At 33.3% G+C, this 18738-nt stretch overlaps 1 protein-coding gene across 2 annotated transcripts in view; it reads right to left on the bottom strand.

Moving 5' to 3' along the window:
- Positions 1-4129: 4129 nt before the first annotated feature.
- Positions 4130-18738, bottom strand: part of SNTG1 (syntrophin gamma 1) — a 359598-nt gene continuing 344989 nt past the window's right edge. For both annotated transcript variants that reach the window (XM_063079906.1, XM_063079907.1), the window contains one exon: positions 4130-4288. In XM_063079906.1, coding sequence (XP_062935976.1) covers positions 4130-4288 — 159 coding nt within the window. The remainder of the gene's footprint in view (positions 4289-18738) is intronic.

Genomic DNA, 18738 nt, shown 5'->3' with positions numbered 1-18738 from the left:
GTATATGACATAAAGTGATGAACTGCTTCTCAATTACAAATGACAAGATAATGATGTCCTCTCAGTCCAGTCCTCTTAATATAGAGTCAGGTCATAATGGAGCATAATAAAGACATCAAAGTTGTCATGCTTTCTGTGGTTGTTTAAGTAATTTGGCAAATAGCATCTTTCTTCACTCTTTGAGGTTTTTAGAGGTCAGATATTTAATCTTCATAAATATTCATGAACCAGAACAGATTATGTCCCAAATGGTCTGCACTCCATGGTAGACAGGTCATATCATAATCCTTTTTGTTGCAGTTAAGTCTCTCAGGATCCTGTTTTAAACATATATAAAACTTACAACTCAAACCTCCGAAAATGAAAACACAAATGTAGTAAAAATTATTTGTTTTTATTTTCCAGTATGCTTCATTAAAAAAGGTACAGTTTTATTAGTAGTACATTAATGAACTGAAAGAAAAAAGTGACAAGTTTTTGTCACATATATTAATCTACATTTTGGAAATATCCACCACAACAATTAAAAATGAAATAAATATATTTACATTTTATATTTCTGGTATTTTTCATTGCATTTTTAATATGTATAAAATATATAACATTTATAATATTTATCTTTAAAAGCAAATTCAAATGTGCAAATAAGTGACGTTTTGATTTTAAAGGATTAATAAGAATAAATTATAAACAATGGTTTTAGAGGTATGAATGAAGCAATTCTTCAAGGAGAGTGCATGAAAACAGCAGTATTAATGGTAGCAAAATGTGTACTAATATTAATAATATTGAAATATCTACACTTACCTTAAAATGCTAAGCACAATATCATCCTTGTGCTTTTAAAGCTTCTCCACACTGCTCATTTTTAGCAGTAATTCTAAATTATTGTTAAGATCATTACTTTTCTTTAGTAATAAATCAAGCTTGTCTTAAATCCAACATTCACTGTAGGCAAAGTTTATGAACTAGCTTTGTCACTGAAAATGAGGAAAATGTTGATTTATAAACTAATGCACACAAAGAAAAATTTCTCTGCTTGCATGGCTAATATGGACTTAGTATTTATTTTCAAGCAATTGCTTTTCTTCTTGCTGAATGACAGTTTTATGAGCAAAGGTTTTAAAACTATAAGTTGGTGCATGTCTGAAGAAATGATTAGCTGATTATTCTCTCTTTAAAAAAAAATGTTGGATGGTAAGTGCTGGTATACACATTACACTTATGTTATTTTTGAAATAAATACTTGTTTCAATATAACAAATTAAAAATGCCCCTGCTTTAATATACTTTATTATATGAATTATAATTCTTTATCAGGCAAGAGACATTATTATATTAGTTACCATTTCTCAAATAATTTTTAATTCCATTCTCTGACCTAAATACCTATCATATTCCCCATTAGGCTTGCACTGTGTACACTGTAATGATTACACACACACACACACACACACACACACACACACACCAAGGCACTGGAGGGGTTAACACATAATTAAGCATTCTGCTGTTACAATGTGCTCAATGTACAAACTAGGATTTGATGAATATTTCTCATGCATCTAAACCTAAATTACATGAGAAATATAAATTTGAGTATTTTTGTTCATTTCTAAACGTTCTCATTCAAGCAGCTCAAGTTATAACAAATGACAATGGTTAATCATCACGTTGTAAAGAAAATATTAAATATTAATTTCTTAACTGATGAAAATCAGAATAGTATTTTTCTAATTGATGGCTGCTCCACTAATAATGTTAAACATCAATTTAGGCCTGTTTTTTTAAATCTATAGTATCAAAAATAATCACAATAATTATTATTGTCATTTTTAATTCCAACTACAATTTACAATGTATTTAAAGAATACTAAATGTATATATATGAAACGTATTCTTCTAATATAACTTATGGTCAGCATTTTATTGTATTTATAGATGTAGACATGTACACTCACTAGTGTGTGTTAGATAAGGAGATACATACACTCATGCATGTCTCGTTGTGCACCTTCTCCTTCATCACACACATGAGCATAGGCTTATTTTATGATATTAAAAGGATATTTAATTAATATTTTTTTATATTTTAAAATAAAACTTTTATAAAATTTGTTTTTCTAATGATTCTATTACACTCACGTAAAGCTGTAAAACATTTTTTGTTTTTTACTTTTGGATAACTAGCCTATTTCATATTGACTTCAGACCAGATGATCACCATGTGCATGCACTGATGCTACCCCAATGTGGGGCACTCTGGGCTCTAGCTGTAGGTGGTAGCAGAGGTTATAAATGAACGTGCCACTGCTTTGAATCCAAAAGTGATGTCTCCCTCTGCTCTGTCTCCAAAAGTTCAGAAGTGGCCTCCTAAAGCCTGCTTTTGGTGGGCTTCTAATTTTAGAAACTGTTGTGTTTGATCAATACAATAAACAGTAATTCCAAAGTGCTATTCTAATAATGAATGTGTATTTAGTTTTATGATCAAAATAAGTTATGTTGAAACTGTCTATTGCCCAATTTGCCACAGTTTTTTTGATAAGGTATCTTATCTAACTTACTTTCCCAGGTACAATTCTGCACCTTCACATTTTCTTTTCAATTTAATGTTCTTTTGCACAATTTATCCTGTGCAAAATGAGTTAATAATTCATAATGATTATGAAAACAACTTGATGTTGATTTTTCAAAATTTAATAGATTTGTGTTCTTTATACAAAAATTTTGTATTCTTCTCAAGTGACTTTTTTCCTCCCATTTAAAAAAAGAAAATCAAACCACCTTAGTAGATACTTGGTCATTTTCACAAGTAAACATTTGATTTAGTTGAGAGCATGTGTGTCAATAAAAAAGGTTTTCTTTTCTTAATCGACAGCTGGTTGCTTAAGAGCAGATCTCCACAAAGCTGTAGTGAAGGACAGGAATGTTCCCAGTGTTATACAACCAGTTATGCAATACCTGGAATCTAAGTCATGCTGTAAATTTCCAGCCTCTTCACATTTCCATTCCTGAAACAAGATATGTAAAATAACCTACATAGTTTGGCATTACTTAATCACTTTTCATGACATAGTAAGACACAGATTTTAACTTTTATTTTAAAATCTTGCCTTATTTTCTCATACAATATCATTAAAATGGAAAAGAGTGATTTAGCTAATATAGATAACAGCTTTGATATCGCTTTCTAGGGACACTTCAGTTCATGACTCACCAGTAGAGTTAGGATTACAAAGAATTGTTTCTTACACCATATTTGTTGATATTATTTATCTACAAAGGTCTTCTGGGTCACTGAAAATTTATGAAACTTTAATTTGATAATAAATCCCATTAAGTAAAACATAAATCTTTTAAACATTAAGTAAGGAATAAGAGGTTCATGAATGTTTCCATCATTCATAATTAACACATTTTTGGCATATTTGGTTGACATTGGAAGCTAACAAGATATCATAGCAACAGTGATCAAAGGGAGAGATAGTCCATTTCACATTTTTCCTATCAGGTCAATGCAATTTTCCTTTGCAATACTTAGGAATATTTCACAGTAAGATAAACAAAATTGGAGTGCCAGTGTCCAATCATAGAATGGGAATACAAGGAAAATGTACATCAGCAAATTAAAGTGCTCCTTCTTTGATGAGATTTTCTGCTCATGCTCCTTGATGTCATATATTTTTTGCCTCTTTTATGTCACTGATAATACAATGATAGGTGATTAGTGCATAAGCTGGTCCAACATGTATTTGTCATACAAAATAATCTAAAATACAGAAATAGCCATTTAATTGGTATTTTTATTTATAGGTAGCTTACAATTTTTATATTATTTACATACTTCTTCAAACCATTCATTTTTTTGTCTTCACTTTTGGTGAACACAGTATACTGGTACAAGTCAACCAAGTAAGAACAAGCGGTTCTGTTCATTCAAGATTAATCACAGATGCCTTCCAAAATGGAAATGTTTTTGAGATGCTTCATGACTGTCTTTTTTCTGCTGAAATTTTAATTTAATCCACTCTTGACTTGGAGATATTGTGGTTTCTCCAGGATCTAAAATGATGAACGTGTTCATTCTGTTTATACAGTCCCCGTAGGTGTGAATGAAGAACTCAGTGTGTCAAGTTGTATACTTAGCTTTGCTTGTCGTAGCAGAGCTGGCAGAAGCAGAAGCAGCCGCCTGACTGCCTAAAAACAGAGGGTCCAAACAAGCTACTTTGGCAGCAAAGAATGAATGAATGCAGTGAAGAACAGCAAATAGATTTGAAAATTCCAACTCCTGAGAGGAAAAGAGAAGTAGGTCACATAAAAGTCAATGTCTTTACTCTTGGCTAAGAGTTGGAACCAGCCCAAATGCCCATCATCAGATGAGTGGATACGGAAAATGTGGTACATCTACACAATGGAATACTACTCAGCTATAAAAACGAATGAAATACTGCCATTTGCAACAACATGGATGGACCTTGAGAGAATTATATTAAGTGAAACAAGTCAGGCACAGAAAGAGAAATACCACATGTTCTCACTTATTGGAGGGAGCTAAAAATTAATATATAAATTCACACACACACACATACACACACACACACAAACCGGGGGGGGGGGGGAAGAAGATATAACAACAACAATTATTTGAAGTTGATACAACAAGCAAACAGAAAGGACATTGTTGGGGGGGAGGGGGGAGGGAGAAGGGAGGGAGGTTTTGGTGATGGGGAGCATTAATCAGCTACAATGTATATCGACAAAATAAAATTTAAAAAAAAAAATAAATAAAAATAAAAATAAAAAAAAAAAAAAAATAAATAAATAAATAAATAAATAAATAAAAACCCATATCTGCAGAATTATTAGTACCAAAAAAAAAAAAAAAAAAAAAAAAAGTCAATGTCTTTAAAAAATCGATAACAACTGGACAATTTTCAACTGCAATAAACTTATCTAAAATCAATGATATCTCATATATGGAAACTAATTTCTAATGTAGACAGTTTAGTAAACATGTAAATGTCATATATATTGCAGGTAGATAAGAGGTAGGATCACTATGCATTTTTATCATCCACAAAAGTCATTTCAGTATTGATAATTACTGCATAGAAACATATTTCACCAAATTGAAATTTTGCTCTTGATAATGTGTAAGAAAAGAAAAACTTAGGAATACCTTAAAAATTATTTTTAACTCTTCATACAAACTTGAGATGATAAATATGTATTAGAATAATTAAAAATTCCAAGAGGATTGAGAGAAAACTAATACCTTTGTGTGCTTACTGAAGTCAGTAAGGTGAACTTATCATGAAGAGCGTAAGTAGAGGGTAATAAACCATATGAAATTGCTGACAAGCTTGTTGCTATTTCATTACTTGTTTGTAATAAAGGATGCAGGATTACAACTGATATGCACACTGCTGGTAGTGTTTGCAATTTATTGTTATGTGGCAGTGGAAAATAATACAAAGTATCCACTCAATTAGGACATATTGTAATATCTGTCCTGTACCAGGGAGCTATTTAAATGAAATAATTCACCATGGGAGTATATTCTCAGGCCAGGCCATAGGAGCACAATAGAGCATAACATATACTGACAGGCCTGCACTGGAAGAGAGAGTTATGCTACCTCAGATGTCCTCTTCAAACCTTTGGTATTTCATAGCCAGTTTCCTATGGCAAATAGTGACTTATCTTAGAAAGTAGCAAAGACTATTCATTTGACTAGTTTAATTCTCTGAAATGTTTCCACCAAAAAAGTCTTTGGTAACTCCATTATAATAACCTTAGAAGCTTTATTTTTAATAATCCACTTCAGTGGCACCAGTGACATGTTATTCATAAACCAGCAGGCTTCCCCTTGCCTAACTCACTCTGAAAATCTTCTATCCACCCCATCGTTCTTTGTGCAGCTGGCTTATTTACCATGCAGATTTTGAATATGTTCTGTGTCAATCCATATTAAGTCTGCCCCATATGAAAAGGGTTAGAAAGTTTCAGAAAATGTGAGATTTTTCTGTGTGTTATTAAAAAATAAAACAACAACAATAAAAACATGCAATTCACTCAGCAGGGAGAATAATGTTGAATAATACAACTGAACAAAAAACCCCAACTTCTTTACAAAAATAATTCTGCCACATCTCTATTAAATTGGAGGTTGTATTTTGTTTATCAAAAAACCCAAATATTAAATGTTCAGGCATTTTTAGAAAGATTTACATTTTCAATTATTCCTAAAAAATTACTTTCAGCTATTTGTCAATAATTTGATGCTCATTAACACTTTACATTTTTACACCTTTTTGGAGGGTGGTGATGATAGGCAGAAAATAATAGCAAGTAATTGGAAGAAAAAGCAGAAGACAGATGGATCCAAGTTTGGTTCTTGAGTCCAACACCAACTCATCTTTCCTCTGCCTCAGTTGTCAACTCTGTCAATCATATCTACTCCTACGGCTTCAATGATCAATCCTATCTAAACTCACACTGCTCTTATATTCATTTCTAACGAGTTCCATACCCGTATTTCCACCCATTTATTGAACATGCATACATGGCTTTCACCAAGTTGTTGACTATCCTCTTGTATTACAGCTTTGATATTCATAACCGCATTAATATCACTAAACATAAGCTATCTTCAAAACTTAAGCATTCATTCATTCAATAGATATTTACTGGGTAATCCATTTCTACACATCCATTTCTTTGGTGAAAAAAATATGAGTGAACCAAATAGAGAAAAAAAAGTTTTGATGGGACTAACATTTCAGCAACAGGAGACAAAATATAAGGCACAAATAAATTAAATAATATGTCATAATATGATAAGTACAGACAAGAAAACACAGGGAAGAGAGCAATGATCATGTGAAAAACAGCGGGACAGGAAAATCCACGTTGTGTGGGCAAAATTTGAAGGACACAAAGGAGTGAGCCATTTGACATTTGTGGGAAATTATTAAGGCAGAAGTACAGTTTGAAAGGCCCCGAGGTAGACATTCTAGGAGAGTTTGAAGATATGGAAGAAATACTGTGTCTGGACTGTAGTGAATTATGGAGTTATTGGGAGAACATGAGGTCAAAGAAATAACACAGGCCAGAACTTCCTGTGTTTGATGGGCCCTTCATGAGTTCTACTCTAAGTGACATGAGAAACTATGGGAGGTTTTTGAGCAGAAGATGACAAGACTTGATGCACATCTGAAAATGATCATTGTAGTGGATTGAATTAGGTCCCCCCCAAACTCACTGAAGCTTGAACTATGTCCCCCAAATTTTATGTATTAGAAACTTGGCCCCACTGTGACTGTTCAGAGTATGAGAAATTGTATTATGGTAATTGAAAAGTGGAGCGTTAAAGAAGTGATTAGATTGTAGGATCATGACATAATGAATGGATTAAAAATGGTGGTCAGGGGCATGGTTCTGAGGGCTTTAGCAGAGGAGAGCCCTCTCTCTGCTTCCACCATCCTGCATTGTGAGACCCCTCGGTACAGTCACCACCACCACCAGATGGACTTTGGACTTCCGAGTCTCAGAAACTGCAAGCAATAAATTTCATTTTCTTTACAAATTACCCAGTTCCAGGTGTTTTGTTATAAGGAACAGAAACAGACTAACACAATCATTCTGGCTAGACTGTTGGGAACTAGCTTCATGGCGGTAAGATTGAAGGAAGGGAGAGAACTTATGAAGTTTTTCAATTAGGAAAGATGTCATATTTGAAAGTAAAGTTGAACAACCAGAAGGAGAACGTTGCCATTTCCACAAGTAAGGAATTGTTGAAAGAGCAGGTTTGGCACGAAAGACCAAGATTTTGGTTTTGGACACATTACATTTGAGAGCATATTAGACAGACAAGGGATAGAAAGCTGCATATATCAGTGTAGATCTAAGGGAAGAAATCAGAGTTGGAAATAAAAATTTAGGATTTGTCAGCATATAGATGGTAGGTAAAGCCATGGTCTGGATGAGAAGATGAAGGTATCAAGCGTATGTAGAGAAAAAGACTGGGCACTCATCGCCGAGATCCTGCAGTATAGAAATGTAAGAAAGGGAAGAAAAGCAAAGAAGAGAGAACCGTAGCTGTCAAAAAAGTGAGAGAGAAAAAAGGACAGTCTTGTAAAATGACAACTGGAAATTAACAGCTGGATTTAGCAACAGGGAGGTCATTTTTATTCTTTACAAGAGATGTTTTTATGGAGAAGTGAAAGCAAAACACTCATAGGAATGGGTTCATGACAGATGAAATGGAAAGAAATTAATGACTACAGACAACACCTCTTTGGATGAGACTTTTTTGGTTGTTGTTCTTAACTGACATGGAGATATGAACCAGTAGGCAGAATTAAGAATTTTTTAAGGTTTAAGAATTTAGTACATATTTGTAGATTGCTGGAATGAGATAGTAGAGGGATCAAATCTGAGACAATTGCAGAAACTGTATTTTTAAGTAAAAGAGAAGAGTGGGACCTAGTGCAAAAGTGGTGAGGCCAGACTGGGACGGGAGCATGGACAATTCATCCAGAGTGACAGGAGGTGAGGCAGAGCACATGGGCACAACTCAAAGAAAGTGGGTAGATTTTTTGGTGTGGTAGCTTTGCTTAATTCTGTTTCTAAGTGAAATAAGCAAGGTCGTGGCTGACAGAGAGGATGGGGCAGGAAGTATAGAAAATTTGGACAGAGTAATAATTCTCACATGTCCTTTTGTTTTTCATTTCTAATTTTATTGCATTGTAGTGAGAGAACACTTTTCCCTTCAATTCTACCAATTTTTGTTTTATGCACTTTGGAGCTCTGTTTTTATCATCAAATAGTTTACAATTGTTACATCTCCCTGGAGGATTGATCCATTTTTTGTTATAAAATACGTTTCTCTGTATCTTAAGACAATTTTTGTATTAAATCTTCTGTGTTACTGTAGCTACTCCAGTTCTTTTTTATTGTTTCCAACATTAATGTTTTCACATCCTTTGACTTTTAACCTGTATGTGTCTTTAACTGTTGTAAAGAGTGGATAATTCTACATTGGGAAAGATGGAGTAGACACATCTTTCTCCATTCCTCCTACTAAGTACTACTAAGATCCTTGCATATTATATATAAAACAAACAAGAAAATTCTGCAAGTAAACATTGATGAGGCAATTTTACCCATCCCAGTCCACGAGCTATCAGTGGAGTCCTACTGGAAATGCGGAACTCCTGCTCTTGCACAGCAGAAATGAAGGTCAGGTGGGGAGCCTGGAATTCTATCCCTACCTGGAAGAAAACCATTGCACTCTCCCTTACCTTGATAAAGCTCTGTTAATGGGAACCAGATAAAACACAACATTTAAGAAAACTGTAGAGTTTCATAAGAAAACAACTAAAATGTCCAGTTCCAATGAGAAAATCACTCATACCAAGAGGCAGTAAAATTTAAAAATGAATGAAAAGTCAATAGATGCTAACACTGAGATGACACTAATTTTAGAATTTCCTGACAAATATTTTAAAGTAGTCATAATAAAATTGCTCTAATTAGCAATCACCAGCATGCTTAAAATGAGTGAAAACATAGAAAGTCTCAGCAAAGGAATGAAAATCCTAACAAAGAAATATAAGACATAAAGAAGAACCAACTAGAAATTTTAGAACTAAAACATACATTAATTGTAGTAAAAAAAACTTAATAAATAACTCAACAGCAGAAGTAAAAAGGCAGAGGAAAAAATCAGTCAACTGGATGAAAAATCAATGAAAATTAACCAGTCAAAATAAAAGGAAAAAAAGACTGAAAAAAAGAGAAAAAACTCTCTGAGAATTGTGAGACTAAAACAAAAGATATAATATTCATGTCATTGGAGTTCAAAGGAAGAGAAACAAAATTGAGGGACTGAAAAATATTGAAAGAAATAATGGCTGAAGATTTGCCAAATTTGGCAAAAAATTGAATCCCATAGAATCGAGAGGATGTGTGAGACACAAAGAAATCCTCTCTAAGACACATTCTAGTCAAACTTCTGAAACTAAAAACAGCAAAGTCTTGAGAGCAGCAAGAGAGAAACAAAACCTTACCTATCGGAGAACACAATTCAAATGACAGAGAATGTCTCATCAGTAATCACACAGCCAGAAGGAAGTGGCACAAAATTTTTCAACTGCCAAAAGAAAAAAACTGTCAATCCTGAATCCTATATCCAGCATAACAATGCTTCAGAAATCAGGGGGAAATCAAGACATTTTGAGATACAGATAAACTAAGTGAAATTGTCACCAGAAGACCTATCTTAAAAGAACAGGAAAAAAATCACAAAGAGAAAATAATAATAGACAGAATCTTGGAATGTTAGGAAGAAAAAAAAAATGGTGAGCAAAAATATGCAGGAATATTTTAATTGTGCTCTTGAGTTTCTCAAATTATGCTTGAATATTGAAGCAAAAATAGTAATACTTTCTGGTGTGGTTCCCAATATATTAAGAGAAAATAAAATATTATATAAAAAGAGTATGAAATATGATACATTATAAAATATAATATAGTATATCTAATATATAAATATATGCAGAACTGCATATATTTACATATAATATGGAAAATAAAACTATTATAAAATATTACAAAAGAGGGCAGGAGAAGAGACCTAAGGTAAATTAGGGTTTTGACACAACTTGAACTGATCAAGTGTTGATTCCACTAGAACGTGAGTGTTTATACACATGCACACACACACACACACAAAATGTAATCTTTGAAGAAACCACTAAGAAAGCTATATGTTGAGGTACACTCAAAGACACTACAAATAAAACAAAACTGATTTCTAAAAAAAGTTCAAGAAACACACTTCCAGGCCATATTCAAAAGACAAATAATTACAGTAACTTTTTTAATAGGTTGTTTGTAGACTTTTTTATTGTTTCTTAAAAATGAATTAACAATTTATATTTCATACCCTGAACAAAATGTTTCTTGTCCTTTCTCAATATTTTTCCTCTTATTTAAATCATGATGGCTTATACCAGTTGAAGCATCTGAAAATTAAAATCAATAAGTATATATACACAGACACATATAAATACACTGGAAAGCATGAAAATGAAAACCGGAAAACAAAAATCAGAGAGAAAAATAAACACAAAAATAAGGATCAACATAAGCCCTAACATATCAATAATTACATTAAAAGCAAATTGTCTAAATACACCAATTGATACACTGAGACTGTCAGAATGGGTTAAAAAACATGACCCAAATGTATGCTGTCTACAAGAAACACTTCAAATATGAGTATGATGATATGTTTAAAGTAAAAGAATAATACAAGATATTCAAAGGCCACAATTTCTTGATTTTTTCTGATTCTTTGAATATCTCATAATTTTTATTTAAAACTGAAATTTCAGATAATGTACTCTGGGAATCAGATTTTCATCCCTCCACACTGTCTAATGTTGTTGCAGTTTGTTATTGTTGTTGGTTTTGCTTTTGTTGATGTTGTTAGTGACTTTCATGGAGTAATTCTGTAAAGCCTGTGTTTCCTGTCAGTGTGGCACCTTCTCAAGTCTCTGCTTGTTTAGCTCAGTGGTCACCTCATGATTTGACAAATATTTCTATAAATGACTTTTGGCAAAGTCTTCCTACTTTTCTATGTGGCTCTGTGTGTGTTCTGTGCACTACTTCAACATCTGGCAGCTTACAACTCTTTCTAAGTCTTTACTTCCTTTTTGCACAGAACCTTGAGATCAGCCAGAGCTGAGAGATTAGGGCATCCTTCCTGGTCATGCATATGGTCCTGCAAATTCATGTGTCCCTGTAAGTTCTTGGGAATATATTGGAGCTTCTCAAAGCCCCTTATGGACATCTCTCTCATTCCTCAGATCTTTTAAAGGTTTTTACTATCTTCTTGCTTGCCACAACTAGTATTGCCAGCTCAGGTAGCTGTGATCTTACATAACTGATGCTGATCATTTTCAGTAAATACCTAGGGTTAGGGCTTTTCTCAATGAACAAGGTCTGAGTCAGACCAAGACACAGAAAGCCCTGCAAATTACTTTTCCAGGGAGCTTCCACATAGGTCAAATAATTATAATTTCTGGGCATGGAGCTTTCTGAGGAGCTCCAAGCTCAGTCTACACCTGTCAGTGGGTTCTGGGCTTCTGGGTTTCATAGCAACCATGTTTTCTAAGCTGCTTATTTTCAAGGAAACAGTGGAGCTCAGTAGATGGTAATAGGGATAAGGAAAGTTAAGATGCATGAAGCTGTCTGTTCTTACCAAAATTCATCTGTTTGTTTTGCTTTTAACAAATGCTCTACAGCTACTACAAACATTTGGTTAATTTCCAGAATTCTGAAAAGAGTTGATTCTGATAAATTTGTAATTTTGACTGTTTTCTCATTGATTTTCTAGAGAAGGGGAATTTCAGAAGTCTAATGTGCCATTTTGGAAGTTCGACCCAGATTCATTGTTTTATTTTACTTTTTAATTTTTTTGGCAGTCTGATTTTTTAAAATGCCTTCAGGTGCAATGATTTGGAAAATGTATGTAGTCAATAAAAATCAATTATTTGCATTCCAGTGTTCATGGACATAGACCAGTATTCAACCTATTATTTCAATCCTTTCTTCTACCTCCTTCACCTGCATCTGTTCGTGGTTTGGATTATTCCTTTATTATTTATCTTTATCTCTTGACCTCTATCACTCAGCTTGGTAAGTAAAAGAAAAAAAAAAAAACTCATTAAATTTCCAATCTGTACTAACCTGTTTGCTTTCAAAGTCTCTTAGGTACTTCTAGGATCTTGATGTAATACAATCATGTTTAATAATGTCTTGCTCCATTTATTTTAAATTAATGTAGAGAAAATGAGAGGTTGATATCTGTTAACATCATATATACACCATTTTACTCATATTACATTGTTTAGTAAATGGCAACATGTCAGCCATGCCTAGACACTTAGGCTGTCAACTGACCACTGCAGTTAGGAAACTCACGTAGGGCATGAACAGACCTAAATTTAAACAGTTAACCTTAATGCAGTATGCAAAGGACTGTAAATAAAAGTACATACAGCTTCAGCATAATTCTATGGTATTTGCTTAATCAAATAATTTTTCAGGTTGAAATTCAGTTTATTTTTTCCATTTTTAAAATGCTCTTATGATTACTGTATGTGCTACTATTTCTTTATTATGAGAAAATAATACAGTATTTGGTTACTATGCTCTGTATTTTGTTACTTTACTTCCTTGGAAAGTGCTTTTAAGTGTGTCTTCAGTCTTAAAATTCTGATCGTCAAAATGTTTTTACTTATATTAATTAAATAAAAATTTGATTACATTTCTTCTATATGTAAATGGTGACATTTGACAAAAAGGAAAAAAAAAAGCACCGTACCATAGACATGTTCTCCTTGACAACTACTTAATTTGGAGGCAATTAATGTATTTATTCTATCTAAAATATGTCAATGGAGCTTTATGCTACCAAGAAAATAATGTTCTATACTCTTTATCCAAATGAGTAGGTAAAATTCAGTATTCCTATGAAGAAAATAGGAGATTTGAAAAATAAATTGTGTACAAGGAAAAGAAAAATCCCACAGCTCAGAATTCTCAGTGATTCCCAGGAGTTTAAAAGATCTTCTAAGGTACAGGCACTATTCGGTTCAGATGTGTTTTGTTTGTTTTTACCCACATATCCCTGTTTAATCTAAATAATAGTTTGAAATAAAACTTCACATGAAACTAGCTGATATATAAGTTAGACACACACACAACTGACTTCATTTTTTTGCCTCAACTTATTTCCATCTATCAGTTTATTTTACAGTATGAAGTACCACCAAACACTGATTTATGCAGAACCTGCTCTATTAAATGGATGCCTGGCCCTGTCCTCATTTCTCTTCTCCACAGTGTGAACAGCTGGTGCTTTGGATAGCTTTGCAGTTAGAGGAAAAGATTCTTGGAGTTTTCGAAAATTTTTGGTTCCAGATGCCAGAGTCAGAAATTGTGAAAAGTAGGCTACATTGGGAGCTGATCTTTCATTTGTGATGGAGAGAGAGACCCTTGATCCCAAATACCTATCCAGATTTGTGAATATTAAACATCCTCATTTATAAGACCTGAGTACCAAACAGGGATTCATTTAGATTACCATCATTCACTACTAAAACGCAAGGTGTAACACATCATGAATTCTTTAGTGGGGATTGCAACAGACACTTACTGAGCATCCAGATGTTGCATTCGTTGTGTTATGGATTCAGTCCTTACAGTCAAACAACAGAATGTTTTATCCTATAGCAGCCCTTTAATGTAGGCACTTTTATCCATAATTTGTAATGAGAAAGTGAAGATTTATTGAGATTAGCTAGAATGTGTCATTACTGGGAGTCAATCTTCAATTTCTGACTTGAGTCTTACTAATACTTAATATATGTTACGGCAGTATAAAATCTCTGAAACTGTGGTGACTGGGAGAAAGGAGAGGTGTGGGGGGAAGAAGCTTCAATAACCAACTGTATTCAAGAATGTTTCCAAACTCTGCTCTGCTCCACTAAATAAAAAGCATTTTTTTTTCCTTATTGTACTATACAAAAGGCATTACCCTGGCTTCCAGATCTCAAGTCCATTTCTTTAAGATTAATACACTGTGTACACTAGCTTAGGAAATTGTCATGAATTTGAATGAATAAAGCTATACCAATGTTTTTAGAATACTCTGTTTGAAAGGGGATTGTCTGCTCCTGTTATATCAACTTATAATTTTAAAGAATTCATACACATAAAGAAACATAATATTAAAACTAGTAAAGAAAAATATTTTTACCTGGAAGATTTAGTTATGAACAGCTATGAGAATAGTAATCCTAGATGTATTAGCATCTCTGTAAGCATCATATATAAGCCACTTTTAAAAGTTCCAAATAGCAATAAAATTAGCTTTTTATAAATTGTCAAAAAACTACAATATCGCTCATGGTCTCAATTGGGAACCATTCTGCTATTCTACTAGGCAAATTCTGAGAAGTTTAATGAGGCTTTGGAAAACAAATGGGAAATTTATTAAGCTTTCTGAGTAGTGAAGTGACAATCTATGGGTTTTTGCTTTCAGAGAAAAAAAGTACAGCAGGCTTTTGTATAATGACATCAGTCTTACATAGCTCAACAACAACAACAAAGAAGAAGAACCAAAGTTTCCCCAATTGCTAAGTGAACCCACCGGTCTTTCTTCAGGATTTCTGAGACTTTTTCTCATGATTAGATACTATTGAAAACTTTTAATCCTGTAATGTGTACATGGCAACTCAAGCAATAATACCCAATGCTTCTTGTTAAATAAGCTCTGATTATAAGGTATTTGCTCGGAAAGACCTAAAAGCATTATTAAATTAAAGCATGTTTTATTAAAAGTATATCCCTATTATCACATAGGGCAAGGTCTGAGTCCACTTTCTAAATAATTTTAATCTCTTTTAGATCATTTCGGAAAGAAAAGAAACATTAAATAATACAGCCTCCACGTTGAACAACTTTTCACATCAATTGTTAATAAAGGAGTATATTCTCTTGCCATCCATACTTTTGGAATGGGAACACATTGAAGGCAAAGTAATAAATATTATTTATTTCTGCACAAAGAAATGTTTTATTTTTTGCAGAAATACATATAATACAATCAAATTCCTCCAAAATAAGCCTAGACTCAATAATTAGGTTTTAAATATTAAAATATTTCATTTATAATCTGTTCTGTTGAAAGTGTTATGTGTAAACAGCTATTAATATCCTTAATCTATATAAAACTAAGTGAAATTGTTAGTTTTCAATTATTATTCCCAAATCAGCAATAAGCAAAGCACAATATAATGGGCATCATAAACTATCTAGTAAAACTTTGGAATAACATAAGAAACTATCATAATAACAGCATTTTTAGACATCATTTATAGCTACCTATTTACTTACCTATATCAAGTCTGGTAAAAGGGGATCAGTGCAAGAAATATAAAGTTTGACTTTGATAAATGAGTGTTGCTTAATATTTTCAGGATGAAAAATGTTCTACTGGATGGTAACTAATGGAGAAAGAAAGGTGGAGAAAAATAACTTCTTCTTAAGCGACAGCAGCCTCCACCTGAACAAATTGTTCTGGGTTTACAATCTCTCCCTCAGTAAGTCTATTACAACTCTAATACAACCGCCGTTTAAATGTATCTTATATTTAAACTTTGAGGTTGGAAATATAAGTTTAAAAGTTAAATTGTGTTACATTCTTTCAAACCATGCAAATTCCTCACTATTTTTTAATCATTTGACATCTATTCTTATATGAATCAGATTAGCAGTTAAAAAAAAAGTGAAACCCAAAAGTTATACTGTAGAAAACTTATTATTTTGCAAAATACACCTATATAACTAGGTCCCTACATACTAAGAATTCTTTGTACCAGACTCTGTTCACCAATTATAACAGTCATGTCCATATTTAAACTTCAATTGTCAATTTAAAAAAAATATTTCTGTCACTGTCTCACTGGAGTTATGGAGCATGAAAAACTACGAATCAGACTTAACCAACTAAGTCAAGTATTTATTTGTAATAAAGTGGCATTAGTAGTGGTTTAAAAATAAACATAGTTCTAGTTCTGAGACGATAAGTAGATGCATTTTCCTTATTCCTATCCCTAAGTATGAAAAAAAAATGCTGGACAACATACATGAAACAAACATAAGAGGAGAGAAGAAGGCAGATGGGCTAGGAACCCAAAGACTGACATGATGGTAAATTCGTTACATTTTTGTTTTTGCGTCATATATCCCAAACAACATAGTGCAGAGGCTGGGAATCCAGAAATATCAATGGATGCAGACAAAAAACACCAAGACAAGCCTACACTCTCTGGTATGACCTAATGGGGAACAGTCTAGCAAGACAGAACACTGTACACAATTGTTCTTTAGCCAAATGCTAGAGAAAAGCAGTGGTCCCATACCCACTGTACCAGCAAAGGTCTAGTTATTTTTCACCTCAAATATATATCATTTATTCCTCTTGTTGACCAAAATCTCCCCATTTCCCTCCCACCCCACCCCGAGATCTTCAGCTTCTTGCAACCACCGTTCTGTTCTTTGCTACTTTGCATTTCAATGTTTTACATTCCACATCTGAGTGAGAACATGTGGTATTTGTCTTTCTGTGCCTGGCTTATTTCCCTTAGCATAATGTCTTCTAGGTTCATCCAAGTTACCACAAATAACATAATTTTCCTCTTTTTTTTTAAGGCCAAATAGTATTTCAATGTGTAAATACATTTTCTTTATTCATCCATTGTTTGACAGACACTTAGATTGGTTCCATATCTTAGCTATTGTGAATAGTGCTGCAATAAACTTAAGAATACAGTTGTCTCTTCAAAATATTAACTTCAAATCCTTTGAACATATACCCAGAAGTGGGATTGCTACATCATATGGTAGTTCTATCTTCAGTTTTTTGAGGAATCTCCATAAAGTTTTCCATAATAGTTGTATCGATTTACTTTCCCATCAATAGTGCACAAGGGTTCCTTTTTTTTTCACGTTCTCACCAAACTTGTTATCTTTTGTATTTTTCTTTCTTATCTTTTCTCTTTTTTTTTTTTTTTTGTGACTGGCTGGTATGGAGATCTGAACCCGTGACCTTGGTGTTACAAAGCTGTGCCCTAACCAGCTGAGCTGACTGGCCAGCACCCCTTTTGTATCTTTGATAATAGGCATTCTGACAGGTATAAGGTGATATGTCATTGTGGTTTTAATTTGCATTTTCCTAATAATTAGTGATGTTGAGCACTGTTTCATATATCTGTTGGCCATTCACATGTCTTCTTTGAGAAATGGCCATTCAGATCCTTTGCACATTTTTTAAATGATGTTACTTGAGTTTGTGCTACTGGTTGTTTGAGTCCCTTATTAACCCCTTATCAGACACATGGCTTGCAAATATACTTTTCCATTACATAGGTTATCTTTTCACTCTATTAATTGTTTGCTGTGAAGAAGTATTTTGGTTTGTATACTATCTATATACATGAGGAAAACTGCAAAACTTTGGTGAAACAAATCAGAGAAGTACTAAATAGAGAGATATTCCATGTTCACTGATAGGAAAAATTAATATTGTCAAGATGTCAGTTCTTCCAAAATTAAACTATATGTTTAACAAAATCCCAATCAAAATCCCAGCAAGTTATTTTTGTGGATATCAACAAGCTGATTCTAAGGTTTATATGAAGAGACAAAAGACTCAGAATGGCCAACACAATGTAGAAGAACAAGAGCAAAGTTGGAGGACTGACTATACTCAACTTCAAGACATACTCTACAGCTATAGTGATGAAGAAAGTGTGATACTGGGAAAAGAAGAGACAAAGAAACTAAAGGAACAGAATAGAGAGGACAGAAATAGACTCACACAAATATAATCTGCAGATCTATGAATAGGGAGCAAGGCCAATAAAATAGATAAAAGAGTCTTTTCAACAAATAGTGCTGGAACAACTGGACATCTATTACCAGACTTGATGGGTCCATTTCTCAGTGAGCATAACCTACGAATGCAACTGTGACCAGAAATCTTGATAGGAAGGTTTACTACTTGTTACAAGCAAGCAGAACACTGTTCCCAAAGCAGTGTCTCCCCAAGGCAGGGTTACAACTTCTGTTGCGGTAAACGTGAACATGCATAAGCTTTAC

Source organism: Cynocephalus volans, chromosome 15 (assembly GCF_027409185.1).
Source record: "Cynocephalus volans isolate mCynVol1 chromosome 15, mCynVol1.pri, whole genome shotgun sequence".
Lineage (NCBI taxonomy): Eukaryota > Metazoa > Chordata > Mammalia > Dermoptera > Cynocephalidae > Cynocephalus > Cynocephalus volans.
The sequence above is the reverse complement of the archived record's forward strand: the minus strand, read 5'-3'. Positions and strand labels throughout refer to the sequence as shown.